The sequence below is a fragment of the Colletotrichum siamense genome (genome assembly GCF_013390195.1).
Source record: "Colletotrichum siamense strain Cg363 chromosome Unknown KSG_Cg363_contig02, whole genome shotgun sequence".
NCBI lineage: Eukaryota > Fungi > Ascomycota > Sordariomycetes > Glomerellales > Glomerellaceae > Colletotrichum > Colletotrichum siamense.
The window spans coordinates 4,920,910-4,936,767 of NW_023501015.1; the positions used below are offsets into that span (position 1 = coordinate 4,920,910).

General features: G+C 57.4%; 6 protein-coding genes across 6 annotated transcripts; 2 read left to right on the top strand and 4 right to left on the bottom strand.

Moving 5' to 3' along the window:
* Window positions 1–705: 705 nt before the first annotated feature.
* Window positions 706–1,473, top strand: CGCS363_v003260 (uncharacterized protein; the record flags this gene model as incomplete). Its single annotated transcript, XM_036635109.1, has 2 exons — window positions 706–1,165; window positions 1,217–1,473. 2 exons carry the CDS (start codon window positions 706–708, stop codon window positions 1,471–1,473), a joined length of 717 nt encoding a protein of 238 aa, XP_036500422.1.
* Window positions 1,474–1,556: 83 nt separating this feature from the next.
* Window positions 1,557–2,942, bottom strand: CGCS363_v003261 (Non-specific lipid-transfer protein; the record flags this gene model as incomplete). Its single annotated transcript, XM_036635110.1, has 1 exon — window positions 1,557–2,942. One exon carries the CDS (start codon window positions 2,940–2,942, stop codon window positions 1,557–1,559), a length of 1,386 nt encoding a protein of 461 aa, XP_036500421.1.
* A 735-nt stretch (window positions 2,943–3,677) lies between these two features.
* Window positions 3,678–4,955, bottom strand: hpxO-1 (FAD-dependent urate hydroxylase; the record flags this gene model as incomplete). Its single annotated transcript, XM_036635111.1, has 1 exon — window positions 3,678–4,955. The coding sequence occupies one exon, from the start codon at window positions 4,953–4,955 to the stop codon at window positions 3,678–3,680; it is 1,278 nt and encodes a 425-aa protein (XP_036500420.1).
* Window positions 4,956–6,791: 1,836 nt separating this feature from the next.
* CGCS363_v003263 (Flavin reductase) lies at window positions 6,792–7,481 on the top strand (the record flags this gene model as incomplete). The annotated part of the gene is made up of 1 exon (XM_036635112.1): window positions 6,792–7,481. The coding sequence occupies one exon, from the start codon at window positions 6,792–6,794 to the stop codon at window positions 7,479–7,481; it is 690 nt and encodes a 229-aa protein (XP_036500419.1).
* Window positions 7,482–8,090: 609 nt separating this feature from the next.
* Window positions 8,091–10,749, bottom strand: lepB-5 (Transcription factor lepE; the record flags this gene model as incomplete). The annotated part of the gene is made up of 3 exons (XM_036635113.1): window positions 8,091–8,156; window positions 8,221–9,954; window positions 10,009–10,749. 3 exons carry the CDS (start codon window positions 10,747–10,749, stop codon window positions 8,091–8,093), a joined length of 2,541 nt encoding a protein of 846 aa, XP_036500418.1.
* Window positions 10,750–12,949: 2,200 nt separating this feature from the next.
* CGCS363_v003265 (uncharacterized protein) lies at window positions 12,950–14,402 on the bottom strand (the record flags this gene model as incomplete). The annotated part of the gene is made up of 3 exons (XM_036635114.1): window positions 12,950–13,112; window positions 14,104–14,274; window positions 14,350–14,402. 3 exons carry the CDS (start codon window positions 14,400–14,402, stop codon window positions 12,950–12,952), a joined length of 387 nt encoding a protein of 128 aa, XP_036500417.1.
* Between the last annotated feature and the right edge of the window lie 1,456 nt (window positions 14,403–15,858).

Genomic DNA, 15,858 nt, shown 5'->3' on the forward strand with positions numbered 1-15,858 from the left:
ACTGTAGGATAAGATTTGCCTGCATAGTGCTATTCAAACTTCATATCAAAAGCCAAAAGCAATTCTCCGATGTAAAGAAGCTCATCTCCACAGCCTCACGGGCCGGTTTCCGCTGAATACAAGGGGAGGTCTTCGGGAACGGACTTCCAAATGTGGAGTCTTCGTGCCGAAAGTCTTCGGGACGTGGCGCCCCACGCCCGTTCGGTACCGTCCCGGTGGTTTACGTGGCCCGTTTGGGGGGGGGGTTGGACTTAGACTTCCCACGCGCAGCCGTGGAATCCATGGAATCCTCTCACCAACACACATTACGCAGTAGACCGCATCACCGAGAAATCCGGGGGTATCGGATTGATTCCGTCGGAAGCGCCTCACTTCGAAATTAGAATCAACTTCTCATCCAGTAACCCATCCGAGGAAACAAGAAGAAGCAGCAAACGTTTTTGTTTCGTTTCTTGCTATCGGCCCTATTTGATAATCATCCCGTCGTCCGTTCGATCGTCCCATATCTCTTGTAAGCAAAGCACCCCCATCCAACTATCTTGGTCTTGATAGTCTCACCTCACCACCCCCCGCGTAGTCCCACGCGACCAACGTCCATCCGTCCCACCCACCCACACTCGCCTTGCGCCAAGACAACGATCTTCATTCAACGGGGCATCCTCCGACTTTTACAAAAAAAGAAACAGAAGAAAAGACCGAAACAAAATGCCGTCGTTCCAAATCCGCCCCTGCACCCTCGCAGACGGGCCCTCCCTCGCCCGCAATAACATGTCAGCCTTCTGGACGGACCCGAACTGGATCCTGCTGTGGCCCAAACACATTACCCTCGACTTCCTGATCGAGCAGGCGGCTAAGCGGCTGCCGAACAACCTCCTCCGCGACCGCGACGCCCTGCGCCACGAGGTCGCCGTCGACCCCGCCACCGGCGCGCTGCTCGGCTACGCCCGCTGGGAGCTCCCCGCCGCCAAGACATCGACCTCGGGCCCGGACGGCAGCGGCCGGCCCGAGTGGGCCGCGGCGCAGATCCCGGACGTTAGCGCGGAGGAGAGGAAGGCGCTGAAGGAGAGGGCGGACGGGGCGTGGTGGGAGCCGATTGACATGGAAGGCATCGACGATGAGAGCGTCAAGGTGAAGGAGCGCATACTGGCGGAGAAGCCTTATCTAAGTGAGTCTCGTCTTTGGTTTGGCTGGAGAGTCTATTTTAATTCATTTCCAGGTCTGGACTATCTCGCTGTGCACCCGGAAAATAAGGGCAAGGGTATTGCTACAGCGTTAGTCGAAAGCGGTATCAGGCAGGCTGAGAAAATGGGGATTGATGTCTTCATCCTTGCCTTCCAGGCAGGTTTGAATCTGTACCTAAGACTGGGCTTCAAAGAGGTCGAGCGCGTCGTTCAAGATGACTCCAAATGGGGTGGTAAGGGTGAGTATACAGTGTATCTGCTTACCTACGAAGTCAATAAGGGCAGCAGTTGAATACATGTGCCATCGATCATTGAAAAACCAAGAGAAATCGAATTTGTACAATTTGTTCTTATACACCACAGCTACCTATTACCCTAAAACCTAGCCTCGACCTTCTCCTCGGTGTCCTGCAGCGCCCACTCGCTCTTCTTGGTCCTGCTCCTCACGCTCGCCGCCTGCTGCGCCGTGAACCCCTTGGCCTCCACGGCCGGGTTGTACCCGAGCTTGTTCACCTTCCCCACGGTGGCCGAGTCGACCTTGGGCGCCTCCTTGCCGTCGGCGCGCTTGTAGACCGTCACGACGACGGCGCCGCCCAGGCCAAGATTGTGCTGCAGCGCGGCCTTGGTCCGCGGCACGGCGCGGTTGTTCGCCCAACCGCGCAGGTGCCACACCAGCTCGGCGCACTGCGCGATGCCCGTCGCGCCGAGCGGGTGGCCCTTGGAGATGAGTCCGCCGGACGGGTTGACGACGTACTTGCCGCCATAAGTAATATCCCCGCGGCGGACGAGCTCGTGCGCCTTGCCGGGCTGCGCGAGGCCAAGCGAGTCGAGGACGATCATCTCGTTGGCGGAGAAGCAGTCGTGCAGCTCGACGACCTGGATGTCGTTCTGCGTGACGCCGGCCTCGGACAGGGCGGCCTTGACGGCGTGCTGCGTCATCTCAAAACCCATGAGGTCGATGGCGGAGCGGGAGAAGAGCGAGGGGGCGTCGGTGGCGAGGCACTGGCCCGCAACGAGGACGGCCTGGTCCTTGAGGTGCGGGCGCTCATCAAGAAACGCCTGGGAGACGAGGACGGCCGCGGCGCCGCCGTCGGAGGTCGGGCAGCACTGCAGCTTGGTGAGAGGCGCAAAGATCTCGGGGGCCTTGAGGATCTGCTCCTGGGTGTAGACGTCCTGGAACTGGGAGTAGGGGTTGCGGGTGGAGTGCTCGTGGTTGATGCGGGCGATCTCGGCAAAGTCCTCGGGCTTGGCGCCGTGCTTCTCCATGTACTCGCGGCCGGCGTTGCCGAACATCTGGGCGGCGCCGGGGGAGTTCGTGATGCCGCGGGTCTCGGCCATCATCTTGATGGAGGTGCCGGTGGGGTTCTCGCGGTCGTTGAAGAAGCTCTGCAGGCTGCCGGGCATCATCTTCTCGAAGCCGACGACGAGGACGCAGTCGGCGGCGCCGGAGGAGACAAAGGTGCGGGCCATGGCGAGGCCAGTGCTGCCGGTGGAGCAGTTGTTGTTGACGTTGTAGATGGGGATGGAGGTCATGCCGAACTGGTAGAAGACGCGCTGGCCGCAGGTGCTGTCGCCGTAGCAGTAGCAGGCGACGCCCTGGTCGACGTCGTCGTAGTTGATCTGGGCGTCGAGCATGGCCTTGACGCCGGCCTCGAAGCCCAGCTCCGTGTAGTCGACCTTGCCGCGGGGCTTGATGAACTTTGTCATGCCGACGCCGAGGACGTAGCACGGCGCCTTTTCGCGTTTCTGTCGGGGGGCCATGTCTGCGGTTGGTGTGTTGATGTGTTGGTGTTGTTTGTTTGGTGTTCAATTCGAGTTCGACTTGACGTGAGTGGAGGTAACAACAATCAAGGAAGAGAGACAACTGTGTTTGGTGGGTTGATGTTGGGGATATATTCAAGCCGAGCCTATGTAAAGTGATATGTCAAGTGACATGTGCTTCAATGAATGAAGTTGCAGCAGAAGGGAAGCTTTCGCCGCCCCCTCAGGACCCCGGCCGAGCCCCCGGGATGAGCTTCTCCAGGTTTTCCCCCCCTTTGCTCCCCCCAAACGGCCCCAATTCCGCCCTCCCGCAGCCGCCAAAGCAGTGGGAGCAGTGCTAAGGGACAGCTTCGATGCGGGGAAACAGCGTCTCGAAGCAGCACAATGCCGAGGCCCCGGGCGCCACAACGTCGAGCCGCAGCTTGCTGTCCCCTGTCTCTGTCTTGCTTAAGGGCCAATCAGGGGGCATGCCGAGGTAAATCGGCCCTGTAACAGGGGGTCTAGCTAAGGCACCTCCAGTGTTAGTGAGTGCCCCATGCGGTAACCTTCTCGTCGGTGCTGGGACGGAGCCATGACTTCACTGACTCGAAGCTGGTGATTCAGTGACATTCTCGTCTCGAAATCATCTGACGGGATTTATCAAGGGTTTGTCTAAGGAATGATTACTAACTAAAAAACTATTCAAGATTGACTCCATCGTGGCAATCGTCATCATCATCAACATCAACAAACTCCCTACTCCATCTTCCCCTTCACCCACTCCTCGACCCGCTGCTCAATCTCGGGAACATACAACCACTTCATCTGGCCCTCTCCCTCCTCGAACCAGACCTCGTCCCTCCCAAGCTTCTCCATCTCCTGCGGCGGCAACCTCTTGTTGTTCAGCTTCTTCGTCAACACTACCAAATCCCCGAGCCTCTCCCTCCTCATCGCCTCCCACAACCCAACTCCCTCCGCCCACCCGATCCGACCGCCGCTCTCCTTCACCCTCTTCAACACCAGCGCCAGACTCGCCGCATCCTCTAACGCCATCGACGCGCCCTGCCCCGTTGTCGGCGGAATCGCATGCGCCGCATCCCCCAACACCAGCACCCGCCTCCCCTCTTCCGCCGACGACGTCCACCGCTCCAGCGGCGGCAGCATGTAAAACGGCCACACGTTCATCGTCTCGTCCCGGATCGCGCCCAGCGCAGACCTCACAATCCCAGGCCACCGCTCCTCATCCCGCCGCAGCCGCGCTTTCAGCCCCTCCTTGTCCGCGAGGAGCTCCTCCCGCCCGCGCCCGGCCTGCGCCTCGTCGAACGGCACCTGCGTCCCCGCCAGCATCTCCCCGCCGTCCGGCCGCTGCGGCGCCAGCACAAACACCCCGTTCGCGCTCGCCACGCTCACCGGGAACTCGTACCCCTTGTCCGCCGGGATGCGCAGCTCCGCCGTCGGCACCGCGAACGTCAGCGCCGCGAGCCCAACATACCCCAGCTTCGCATCGGGCGCGACGTGCGCCCTCCGCACCTTGGAGTGTATCCCGTCCGCGCCCACGAGCAACCCCGCGCTCCGCCTCTCGCCGCCCTCAAACTCGAACTCGACGCCCGTTTCCGTCTCCGCGACGACCTTGACAAAGCGCATCCCATGCTCGATCCGTACCCCGCGCTCCCGGCATGCGGCCGCCAGCAGCTCCACCAGCTCCTGTCGGAACACCCGCACGGCGCGGTACCCGAACTGCGCCTCGCCGCCCATCGGGTACCGGTCGACCGTCTTCTCGTCGCGGTCCTTGTAGTAGACGTAGTCGAACGGGTACGCCTGCGCCAGCAGCGGCGTGTAGAGGTCCAGCCCGTCGAGGATGCGCAGCGCGTTGGGGCAGAGCATCATCCCGCCGCCCGCGTGGTGCGGTAGTGGAGTCTCTGGGCGCATCTCGTAGATTGTGGAGGGGATGGAGTGAGATGCTAAAGCGAGGGCGAGGGCCATGCCCGCGATGCCGCCGCCGATGATGGCGACTTCGTCTCTGGTGGAGGACATATCTTTTGCGTGAGACGTCTAGTGTGTGTGTGATCTTGAGTGACGTGAGAAAAGAGTGCAGATTTATGTCTAAGTTGTGATGATGCTCCAAGTGATGCTAAACAACAACCCAAAAGACCTCACCGTCTTTATACCATTTCCCATCGCCAATATCTCCCTCAAGGCCACATCATCCCCTCCATCTTGGTAATCCCAAAAAGCCACCGCGGCAATCCTTTCCTCCCTCTCCCAATGAACGCTCCAAAACCACCAAAAAGCAGAGCCACTCGAGCATCGCCAAGTTCCCACCGTAAGCCGTCTCCACTTCTCGGCCGACCAACATTACGAATCGCCAAATACAGTCTAGTCTCCGTTCTCTCCTCCGTCGCTGTCCCCACCCCGCCCGGAACCCGGCCGAGTCCCGGACTTGCCGCACCTCTCAAAAGTCCGAAACCGAACCCGGTGAAGGGGTACTCCCCGTTCGCCCAAACAAACCCCCCCTCCTCTTTCCCTCCCTCTCTTGATGCAATCTTTTTTAGCATCTAAGGAGGGACATAGCTAGTTATCCACCAAACAAAACAACTGTGCTCCCCCAACCAAACCACACACACCACCACCCACCCGCTACACACCCCCCTACCCCTCCAAAAACCCAAACTCGTAACATTTATCAGACCGAAAGAGCGGCCAAGCGAACACTTCCCTCCTCCCATGTCCCCTGCCTCACAAGCCGCCCTGCCTTTTTCCCTGTCCACGGTTCACTCACCTCGGCGCACCGAGCTGGTAAATGGGAAGAAGAGCAGCAACCTCAGTCCGTACTGTGCATCATCATCCCCGCTTCCCCCGCCCCCACTCGGCCGACAAACACTCGCACACACTCACGAGCAACAACATGTGGGCCCGCCCGAACCTTCCCCGACTTACACACACACACACTCACATACATACAACACCTCCACACACACACAGGCATACCTCCCGCGGAAGCACCGACATCATGAACATCATCATCGTCACCATCACAACACAGAGATCAATCAAAATAGCCTCAGCTCTCTTCCCGAATAACCTTACAGACGAACAAAACCCAATTAAGAACAACCCAACAGAGGTGAAGGAGGGGCGTACCTCCAAACGGTTCAAACGGCCCCTCCTCCCTGACCCGCTCTGCTCTCTTTACCTCTCTCTGACGGCTACCACAAATCGTCGATTCCGTCATGCATCCCAAATCTCTTCTCTTCTTTTTTTTGGTTGTGCTGGTAGCAAGAGCCGTTCGATGCTTTTGCTGACCTTATGCTGACATCTCATCTCCAAAAAACTCTCCTCACAAACCGGACATGGGACATCAAATCGCATTCCACCTTTCCTTACCTGTTACCCGTCCGCGCATCCTTTTTCTCTTTTCCCGGCCGGTGCTATTTCCGCTCCGAGCTCCGTGTGAGTTTTCGGTCGGTCCGCGAAAGTTGGCGCTTTGTAAGCTTTTACCGTCGGGCGGTGCAACTCACTCAACTCGGCCGGGCGGTGGTCATCTGTCTCGGCCGATATAGCAAGCTTCAGCGGACATCACGGGCGAGAGGATCGCGCGATTCGGCCGATACACATAGCGTGTCTCTCTGTTGCTCGGGGCACTAGTTTGCGCCATGGGGATGATCATGATCCTTCCTGTATCGGCCGAGAAGCTGAGAAAGGCCAGGCTGGTGAAGTGGCTTGCAATAGTATGAACATGATGTGTATAAGAGAAGCGATCGAGTTGCTCCCCAATCGTCTCCAAATTCTAGCATCATCAACTGAGCTTACACGCATCTTTCCACACAAAGCCATTATTACTATCCATCAAATCATTCATCCATCACCAATATGCACTTCCTCATCCTCGGCGCAACGGGCCGCAACGGCTCCCTCATCCTCACCGAAGCCCTCTCTCGCGGCCACACCGTCACCGCCCTCGTCCGCACGCCATCCTCCTCCTCTCTCCCCCCACAACCACAACCCAATCTCACCCTCGTCCCCGGCAACCCCCTCTCCCTCCCGGATATTCGCACCGCCCTGCAAAACCCCAGGGCCCCCGATGCGGTCATCGTCGCACTCAACCCCCGGCGCGTATCCGACTCCCCCTTCGCCGCGCCGCACCCAGACACCCCCGACTCGCTGATGCACGACGCCGTTCGCAATGCCTTGGAAGGTATGAAGGCCGCCGGCGTACCCAAGATCGTCATCAACAGCATGCAGGGCGTCGGCGCCAGCAGCAGCAGCCTCATCATGCCCTTCCGCGTGCTGTTCGAGCACACCAACATGAAGTACACCCTCGACGACCACCGAGCCGTCGACGCGCTGGTCACCGGGAAGCAAGGCGAAGGCGTGGACTGGGTGTTGGTCCGCCCGCCTATGCTTACCGAAGGGGATGCCTTGCCCGTCAAAGACTACGGTGATGACGGCAAGGGTATATGCTGGATGCCCAAGATCACCAGGAAGAGCGTCGCAGTGTTCATGGTCGACGCCGCGGAAAAGCCTGATTGGAACCGCCGGGCGCCGGTTATTGCGAACTAGTCGGAAAAGGTCAGACGAAGGAGTAGTCCACTGAGTTTCTATCAGGTCAGAAAACGTTGGCTGGATGAGCCTTGTATAATGTAATGCTTGCTTGGGAAACGCCACCCATGCCCTCCCTTTTTGGTGTCCTCCGCTGCTTTGGTATCGTCGGTATAGTAATATTTACAAGTTTCTTTCGTATGCTTTTTCCAACCCGCCGGGGCGTTTTCGTGTTTGCTCTCTCCACTGCCGGGATGGCCTTGGCCGCCCATTCCCCAGCATCCCTCTCCTTCCTTGCAACGCAGTGCAGAAATACACTTGTTGTGAATTATGTCTGCTGATGTTGATGCTGTATCGGCAGATGTGCTCGGGTCAAGTAAAACATGTGATCGGTGACCGTATGGAGACAGCGTCGCAGGCCATCGCTGCTCCGTCCCGCAAAAGCCGCGACGACTCCGTTATTTTTTCCAGGTTTCTGTGCCGCGGTAGGATGGCGGCGTCGTTTGTTGTAACGTCCATACTAGCGGACCCAAACCCCTCCAGAACACCATGGGTTCCATTGCGCGGAATTCGTTGGGGTTATCCGACCCTTTGGGTCGGATCCCTACTCCTCAACCCCGCATATGTTTATTAGGAAGGTCCCGGTATCATTGGGTTCCAGTAATCCAGGTCCCAATCCGCATAATCATCCGGAGTCTGCCGACCACGAATCAGCCCAGTCCCAGCCTTCCCACAGCTGCCAGCCGCCATAGTCACTTACCGCAGCCGTCGACGCATTCGCATGGAACATGAATGGCGCTCTCGTCTGCATGTAGGGGTCCATTGGATCGGCTGGCGTCGTAACTGGCAGGGACATCTTCTCGGGGTTGGTGTTGGTGGCTGTCTTGCAAGCGTCCAGAACGCTTTGGAGACTGCGTCGAATGTCCTGCAGTTTTTGCTCCTGGTTCGTGTATTGCACCGATGATAGAACAACGGAAAGTGCAACAATGTCCTTGACGTCGTTGCCGCCAACGTTGCGGACGAGCAAGTTGAGCGTTTTCTCCACAGTCTTAATCAAGCGCGACGGGGACCAAAGCGCAAAAGTCTCGGTGCTGAACGCAACACCGTCGTCCATCGGATCGGGAGACATGGCCACGGTCGATGAGATCCCCAGAGTGTTGCCATTGGCGTGCGACTCTATCGCTGCTTTGATGTAAAAGCACACACTGAAAGCTGCCTGCAAGATATCCTTCTTCAAAACCATGTGGTACATGTCGCTGATGTCTTGGAAGTGGGTGAGCAGGGGGTCGAGTTCGTCGAGGTATCGCATAATGACCATGGATGACCGTAGGTATGCTCTAGAAATCTGCGACGGCGCGTCTGGCAATCCTAGGGCGAAGGGGCGGTAGAGTGCCAACAAGGGCCGTCGCACGTGCATGTCGAGTATGACCCTGGATCGCCACTGCTTGCTCTTTTCAACCTCGTTCAAAATGCCGTGGCGCGGGAACAAGTAGTTAATGTCCTCCAAGAATCTATCCAGTTTCGTTCCAACCTCGAGAACCTCGCTGTAGTCCCTGATCGAATCGACGCGGTTGATCAAGTGCGCAACCTGCATTCGTACCCCTAGAGTCATAGCAGCATATACCTGCATCTGATTATCGGTGAGCTGATCGATTGGCTTGCTGGGCGGCAGCTCTTTCATCTCGAAGAACAGGTCCTTGTCGTCTAGGTTTCGTGGTGGTCGGCAGGTAAAGTCTCCGTCGCGAACGAGACACGAGAGGTTGCACGCCAGCGACAGGTGCAGGTCCATGTCGAGAATCGTGAACCACAGTCTCCTCCTCAGCTCGCCGAAGAACACCGGTACTCTCGGTTCAAATTCCGACGGGTCTCGGTGCAAGCCCATCGTCATGGCCATCCGAACGATGTATCCCAACTGTGCCCAAGAATCCTGCGGTCGCGGTGTTGTCATTCTCTGCGCGTGAACCAGTAGAATCTCCGTCTGCAAAGTAGTCAAGTCAACCAGCTGCTTGCCCTTCAAACCGTCCAGCCATGACCTGACAAGCGCACATGCCGTCGGAATGTGTACGCCCTCAACGCGTTCGTGGCCAAGCCCTTTCGATTTCGTCTCAAATCTTGAACCGATGGACAAGACCGTCAGAAGCTGGGGGAGAAAAGCATCCCCCGGCAATTTGCCTTCCCAGAATAGCTCATGTTGCTCCTTAAAGGTGGGTACGTGGATCATTCGGTAAATGGTCTCGGAGGTGTCGATGTAAGACGTCAGCAGTCTGTCGCAGATGGCCTTCTTGGGCAGAATATCCTGCATGCGCTTCATAACAGGCACTACCGAGTCGGCAAAGACGGATATCGGCGATAGTGACTTTCGGTACTCTTCTTGGATCCTCTTGTGAAGCACCTGCAAGCCATACATGATGTCTCGAATACCGTCGATCTTAGACTGGTTTGCCATGAAATCCTTGGCTTCGTCGAACTGGGAGGGATCGGTTAGGGGCACGATCTAGGGGAATATCGGGTTAGGGGATGTAGTTACCAGGTTCAGCAAGACACGTACGCTATTCTGACCAAAAAAGCGCGTTCTCAGAGCGCCTCTCTTTACCGTCAGTCCTCGTATTGTCTCTGGAGATAGCGGCAAACGCTGGCCAGCTCCGCTGAACTCGGTGCCTGCCGGGCTCTTGATCATGAACTGCTTCTCCAAGCGATCCAGTCGCGAGGTGAGCTCCTCTAGTGCAGAGTGTCCGGTTCCCTCTCCATTGCGCTGAGGGGCGAAAGATGACGATTCCGCCGGGTGCGGTCCTGAGGAGGGCGCCCCGGTGGGAAGACAGTTCCTCTTTGCCGGGCGTTGGATGTCACCAACCTCGGCATCGGAGCCGTCGGACAACATGGACGAGTCCTGTTCGGCAGCATACTTGCAGTTGCGGTGTGACTTCTGGCATTGGGAGCAAGGAAGATTTCGGTCACATCGCAGCTTTCTCTTACGACATTCGGTGCACGACTTGACGGGTCGCGGCCTTTTGACACTGCGCGATGCCGACGCCGTTGCCGCCGCCGAGGCTGCTGATGGGCCGCCCGCAGGTAAAAGGCCCGATGCAGGCACAGGCGTAGGTGCAGAACTAGGAACGCCGCCGCCGAGCGTCTGATGGGCGGGCTGAGAAGGAGATGTCTCGTACGGAGGAGGTGCGGAGTGCATCGGGCCCATTGGTGAAGCAACCGCAGTGAGGTTCGGATTAGAATGCAGCGTCGTCGTGGTTGTGGCCGCGCCCAGTTCCGGGGCAGACGAGGTTGCGGCGGCCATCTGAGCCGTTCGTTACAATAGTCCCAGAAAAATTTCCGTTCGGCACCGGTGTAGGAGGATTCTGGCGGTAGCGCAGCGCAGCACACAAAACGGCACACCACAGCAATGCAGCGGCGGCAGCAGTGGCTGGCTTCGATATTTGAAGCTCAAGAAAGCCCGTCGGCTCGGAGTTGTTTGAATCGGCGCGAGCTGGTTGTGGGTAGATTGCTTGTCAGGAGTAACAGCAACAGCAATAACAGCAACAACAGCTACAGCTCTAGATTGGCACAGTGGTCAACCTTGTTCTCATCGAAGGTCCCGGGCGCGTCTGGGGTCGCCTCGGATCCGGAGTGTGTTGCTTGTCCTTGACTCTGACTGGTGTCGAGTCATTCGCAGACCATACATGCTGTGACTGCGCGGGTGAGAACTGAAGGGGGGTGTGTGGCGTGGGCGCAAGCGAGAGAACGAGCGACGGGTCAACGGAAAGGAGTTGCTGCTGGAGGCGTGTTGTTGGTCGAGCTTGCTTGTTCGCTTGCTTGCCAGCTTAGTAGTGGAGGTGTACGGTGTGTAACCGACGGGACGGGATACGGGTGGCCGTCTCTCTCTCAGCGTGTCTTTTGTTCCTTCGTAACTGACCAGTGTCTACTGGGGTTTGAACGACGAGTCCGAGATTTGTCGTCAATGAAGCAGACGAAAGCTCCGGATGTGATGGAGGTAGCAGGTGAAGAAGGAAGTGGAGGAGAGGAGAAAGGAAAATTGGATTAGGGAAGGAAAAAAAAGAGAGACCAAAATTGCTAGTTGCAATGATCCAAGCTTCCTCGGGGCTTTGGGGTATGGTGCGGCGGTGCCGTGCCGTGTGGTCCAGTCAAGACCAGTCCAGTGAGTGTGCTTGCTCTTGCTTCGTCTATGGCAGCAAGGTAAGGCATGGACAGCAAGGCAAGGCCCTTCTTTCTGAAATGTGTCGGACGTGGATACCTGGGAGGTATTCCGTGGAATAAGGTAATAACGGCCTGGATAGCGCCTACTTGTTGGTTTTGATTTTGCCTCCTAGATCCCTCGCGTTGGTGGTGCGTGAGCTTTGTTGAGGCGTGGTGGTCGTGGTGGTGCTGTGCGTGTTGACCAGGATAAGAGATGAGGGACGATGGTGCGCCTTGCTCTGGCTTGCCATGAATGTGCGTTGGATATGTGTGTGATGCGTGTGCTCTCTTCTTTCTCTCTTGTCTTTCTCTCTTGTCTTCCTCTCTCTCGCTCTCACTCTGCTCTCTCTCTCACACACACACAGGTCGGGAGCCGGGGTTGAGTCTCGAGAGCGGCGTGATATGCTCAGGATGGCCGAGGAGAGATGGAGAAAAGTGTCGAATGTGCAGGGACACGGTGCCCTGGTCAGGCCTGGCCTGGGCTGGGCTGGTTCGCAGTGGACGGGACGGGAAGTTTGGAAGGTTGAGGTAAGGTAGGCCCAGGGAAAAGAAGGTCGAGGTGGTGTGGTTAGTGATGATTTAGTGATCCACCCCCCTTCTCGGCGGTTGTTCCAGGCCACTTCAGATTGGAGGTGAGAGGGAGGGTACGTAGAAACCTGGTCTATGCCGGGGTGAGGTAGGTAGGGTACTGATATCCTCCTTCAAAGAACGATTCTTGTATCCGTAAGACCAAACCCCTCCTCCTCCTCTTCTGAAGCCTGTCGTCTGCTGTCTGTCGTTTATGCTGGAACGGCAGGCCGGCTGACAGCGGATTACTTGCGTCTTGTCGAGACGAAGTCGGCACGCTGCTGCCTGTCTGATGAAGGTCTGATGAAGATGAAGCAAAGGCACGATCGATGCTGCCAGGTACAGGCCACGTAGGTATATAATTACCGTATCTGCGGCCTACATATCCGTACAGCCAATCCATAGCCTAGCTGCTGTAGACACACCACGGGATGCAGCTGAGAGGCACCTCCGTCCCAGCAAGTGGGCTCCTGGTACTGCATTTGCAGAGAACGGGCAGAAAAAAGGTGTGAACGAGCAGAAAAACGCCGGCGGACCTCGATGCCAAACGACCTCTGTCGACCTTTACTGGCGCAGAGTCTTAGTCTCTGCACCGTAGAGACACCGGCTGAGGGGCACCACAGGGCCACCACAGGGCCTGGAACGAAGCTGGATGAGGGATCGGCGTACCGGGTACCCTTGCCACTGGCCAGGCCTGCCAGGAAGTCGCTGCATAGCAAGGTACCTCTGCATCTTAACTAAGGTGTCTTGGTTTTAGCGTCTTCTGCCTTGTAGCTAAGGTATTGCAGTATGATTTGCTGCTGCGTAGCGGCGGCCATGCATCCCAGGGTGTTCTGCTGCTGCTTGCTGTTGCTGGCTGCTGCTTCTGCCGCCGCCGCTACGTGCCCCGGTACGGATAGCCTGTCTCGTCCTGTTCTGTCCTTTCGTCTCTTGAATGTGTGTGTGTACTTGCAGCCAGCCATGTCATGCACGTCGGAACCCGGGATGCTTCCTTTCCTCGAGCCGACCGTCAGCGACCGACATCCCTTGAAGCTTCGCTTAGCGCTCGGGTGGGGATCGGGAAAACCTCTTTCTTCAGTCGACGATGCGGGTATTGTTGCTGCTTTGTGGCTGTTGTGATGGTTGTCCTCGGCGTGTAATTCCAGGAGGTCAAGCCTCCTCCTTTGCTTTGAAAGGTCGTCCCAGTTGGTTGTATGTGCTCGGTGGTGCGGTGCGCATACGTACGTAAGGTACCGAGCACAACACTTTCCTATTAGCATTGGTGATATGCGCGTGTACCGGGTACTGGGCTGTAAAGCTGAGATGAAGGAGACGGGCGCCAGCAACTGAGTGTGAGGGCCACCCAACAAGATCGGTCAGATTTTTCATGTCGGCAGCTTCGGTACGTACTTTATTTTTATCTGGCACAAGCGGGAATCGTATCGAAAAATCAAGGGTCGTACAGTATTTGCAGTCTGTCGTGTAAGAGCGGATGGAAGGCATGGAAGCATATGTTTCCAAGGCTCCATGATATCCGCACCTCGTACGGGACTCCTGACCGCATAGAAAAGCCATGGATTTAGACGGCCGGGGGCCTGGTGATCACGGTACTCGCGGCGCTCTGCCAAATGCACCAACATCGGATGTACCCCCAGTAATCACGTCGCGTGTCTTGCGAACGGCTCCAAGCGTTCCCGGCCAGAGACTCCAAAAATACACGTGATGTCAAGGTAAAAAAAGGCATCCAGACACCCTGAAAACCGCTGGGAATCCACACTTCCCGGGGCGCAGTGGGTGTCACCAAGCGGTCTTGACTGCACCGCACAGCCTGGAACCTCCCTGGAACGCCCGATCCACCGAAGCATCGTTCTGTCCCCGCCGTCCGAAGGTTGTGTCGTGAGTTGAGATTTACCCGTCGACGATGAGGAGGAGCTGCACTAGCCTGGTGAGGAACTTGGAAGAGCAAGAGTCGGACTCAGGGTTTGGGGGTTGAGGTTGACGGGTCGACGGGACGGCCAAGATGAAGTGGACGGGGTGGATACTGCTGATGGGCCTGCTGGTGAAAATCTCCCACCAGCGAGATCTGGATGTCCAGTCAATCCCACCGAGACCAGACGGAGATAAATGATGATGAGCCTGGCAATGTCAGAACACGTACGTGCATGTCCGAGGTATGTCCTGATTCTCGGTTTTCCGGTGCAAGCCCTGCATGGTTCCTGTAGATACCAGCAGATATCAGGAGTTCAGGACCGTGGCGGCATGGCTGTACGATAGTAGTGTGTACCAACAACCCACCAACACTTGAAGATCGCCATCGACAGTTAGGTCCAGCAGGGCAGGCGTGTCAAACGCCTTGACGAGCCAGCCAGCGACGCCCATGTACGCATCAGTATTCGTACAAATGTGCCAACTTTCAGTCGGCGGAACGCACGAGGTCGGCGACCTGCGGCCACCACTCTGTGAATAGCACCCGCGTTACTGCATCTGGGAATTCTTCATGCGGTGTGGCCCTGCGTACCAGCGTTCCCGGTTGCTGCAAACCACCATTCGCTGAATAGAAAGCCAAATGATTTGACGGGGCTTGTGTGCGTGTGCTCCAACAGCAATGATTAGTGGTGCGGCCGTCTTGCTGGTGGTGGTGGTGGTCGTCTCCTTGGGGGTGGTGGTGGGTGCCGGCTGTACATGCTGGCTGCTCCGGCCTACCTTGCGCTGAACTCTTCAGGCCATGCCGGAGTCGAGTCCGAAGTCAACCGCATCCCCGTACCCTTCCTCTCCCCCCTTCCCTCCACTTTCCACCCCGTCTGAGGGTATCTCACTGACAGGTCCAACCTTGACGCGACGCATCTCGGACTGTGACATGATCCTCACCTAAGCAACTCAATGTGCGCGACGTGGGTGACTAGTCGCCGCCTCGCCGCTCCGCACGTTCTACAGCTAAACCCTTCCCTGGAAACATTGCGAGCGCCTCAGGCTTAGGCCCTGTGCCATGCCATCCCGCGCCCGGTGGTGATGCCCGTGTAGTTGGTGCTGGCCGGTGCTCATGCTGTTACCTATCGCTAGGTGGTGTTTCCGATGGGGCTCTGGGTGGGAGAGTCTGGCGCCTCAGTCTGTTCCTTCAACCGCCGCCAAGCCGAGCTTCCCACGTCCATCTTTTCTTTCATCAGCCCGTCGTCGATCGCCAGTCGTCCCCCAACCCCCAGGGCCCCAGTACCCATCGTCCCCTTCTTCTTCGTCGGCAATTTCAACACCCATAGCGTGTCTGTAACGGGACATGCGTGTTCCAGACAGATTCATCGTTCGGATCCAGTTGCTGGTGCCCATGTGGGGGGCCATGGGAAACTTTGATGGTCCTGGGACTTCACTACATCCGTAGCCCGTCACCTCCAAGTTGCTTGCTCGAATTCTCCGCTTGAACGAGAAACAACGGCGGGCGTCGACTGTCCTTGGACCGCAGGACAGAGATAGAACATGCGGGCGTGTGACTGTCGCAGGTCGCGCGGGAACAAGGCCAAGGGCACACGCGACTGATTCCACGCTTTGGGACGGCATGTTCCATCACTCATCCCATACTGGGTGACGATCAATCCATGATACACACCCATTCCTGCTTTTTGTCGGCTGGAAAATTGTGTGAGACCTTTCCCTCGACAATCGCACCGTCCAGTCT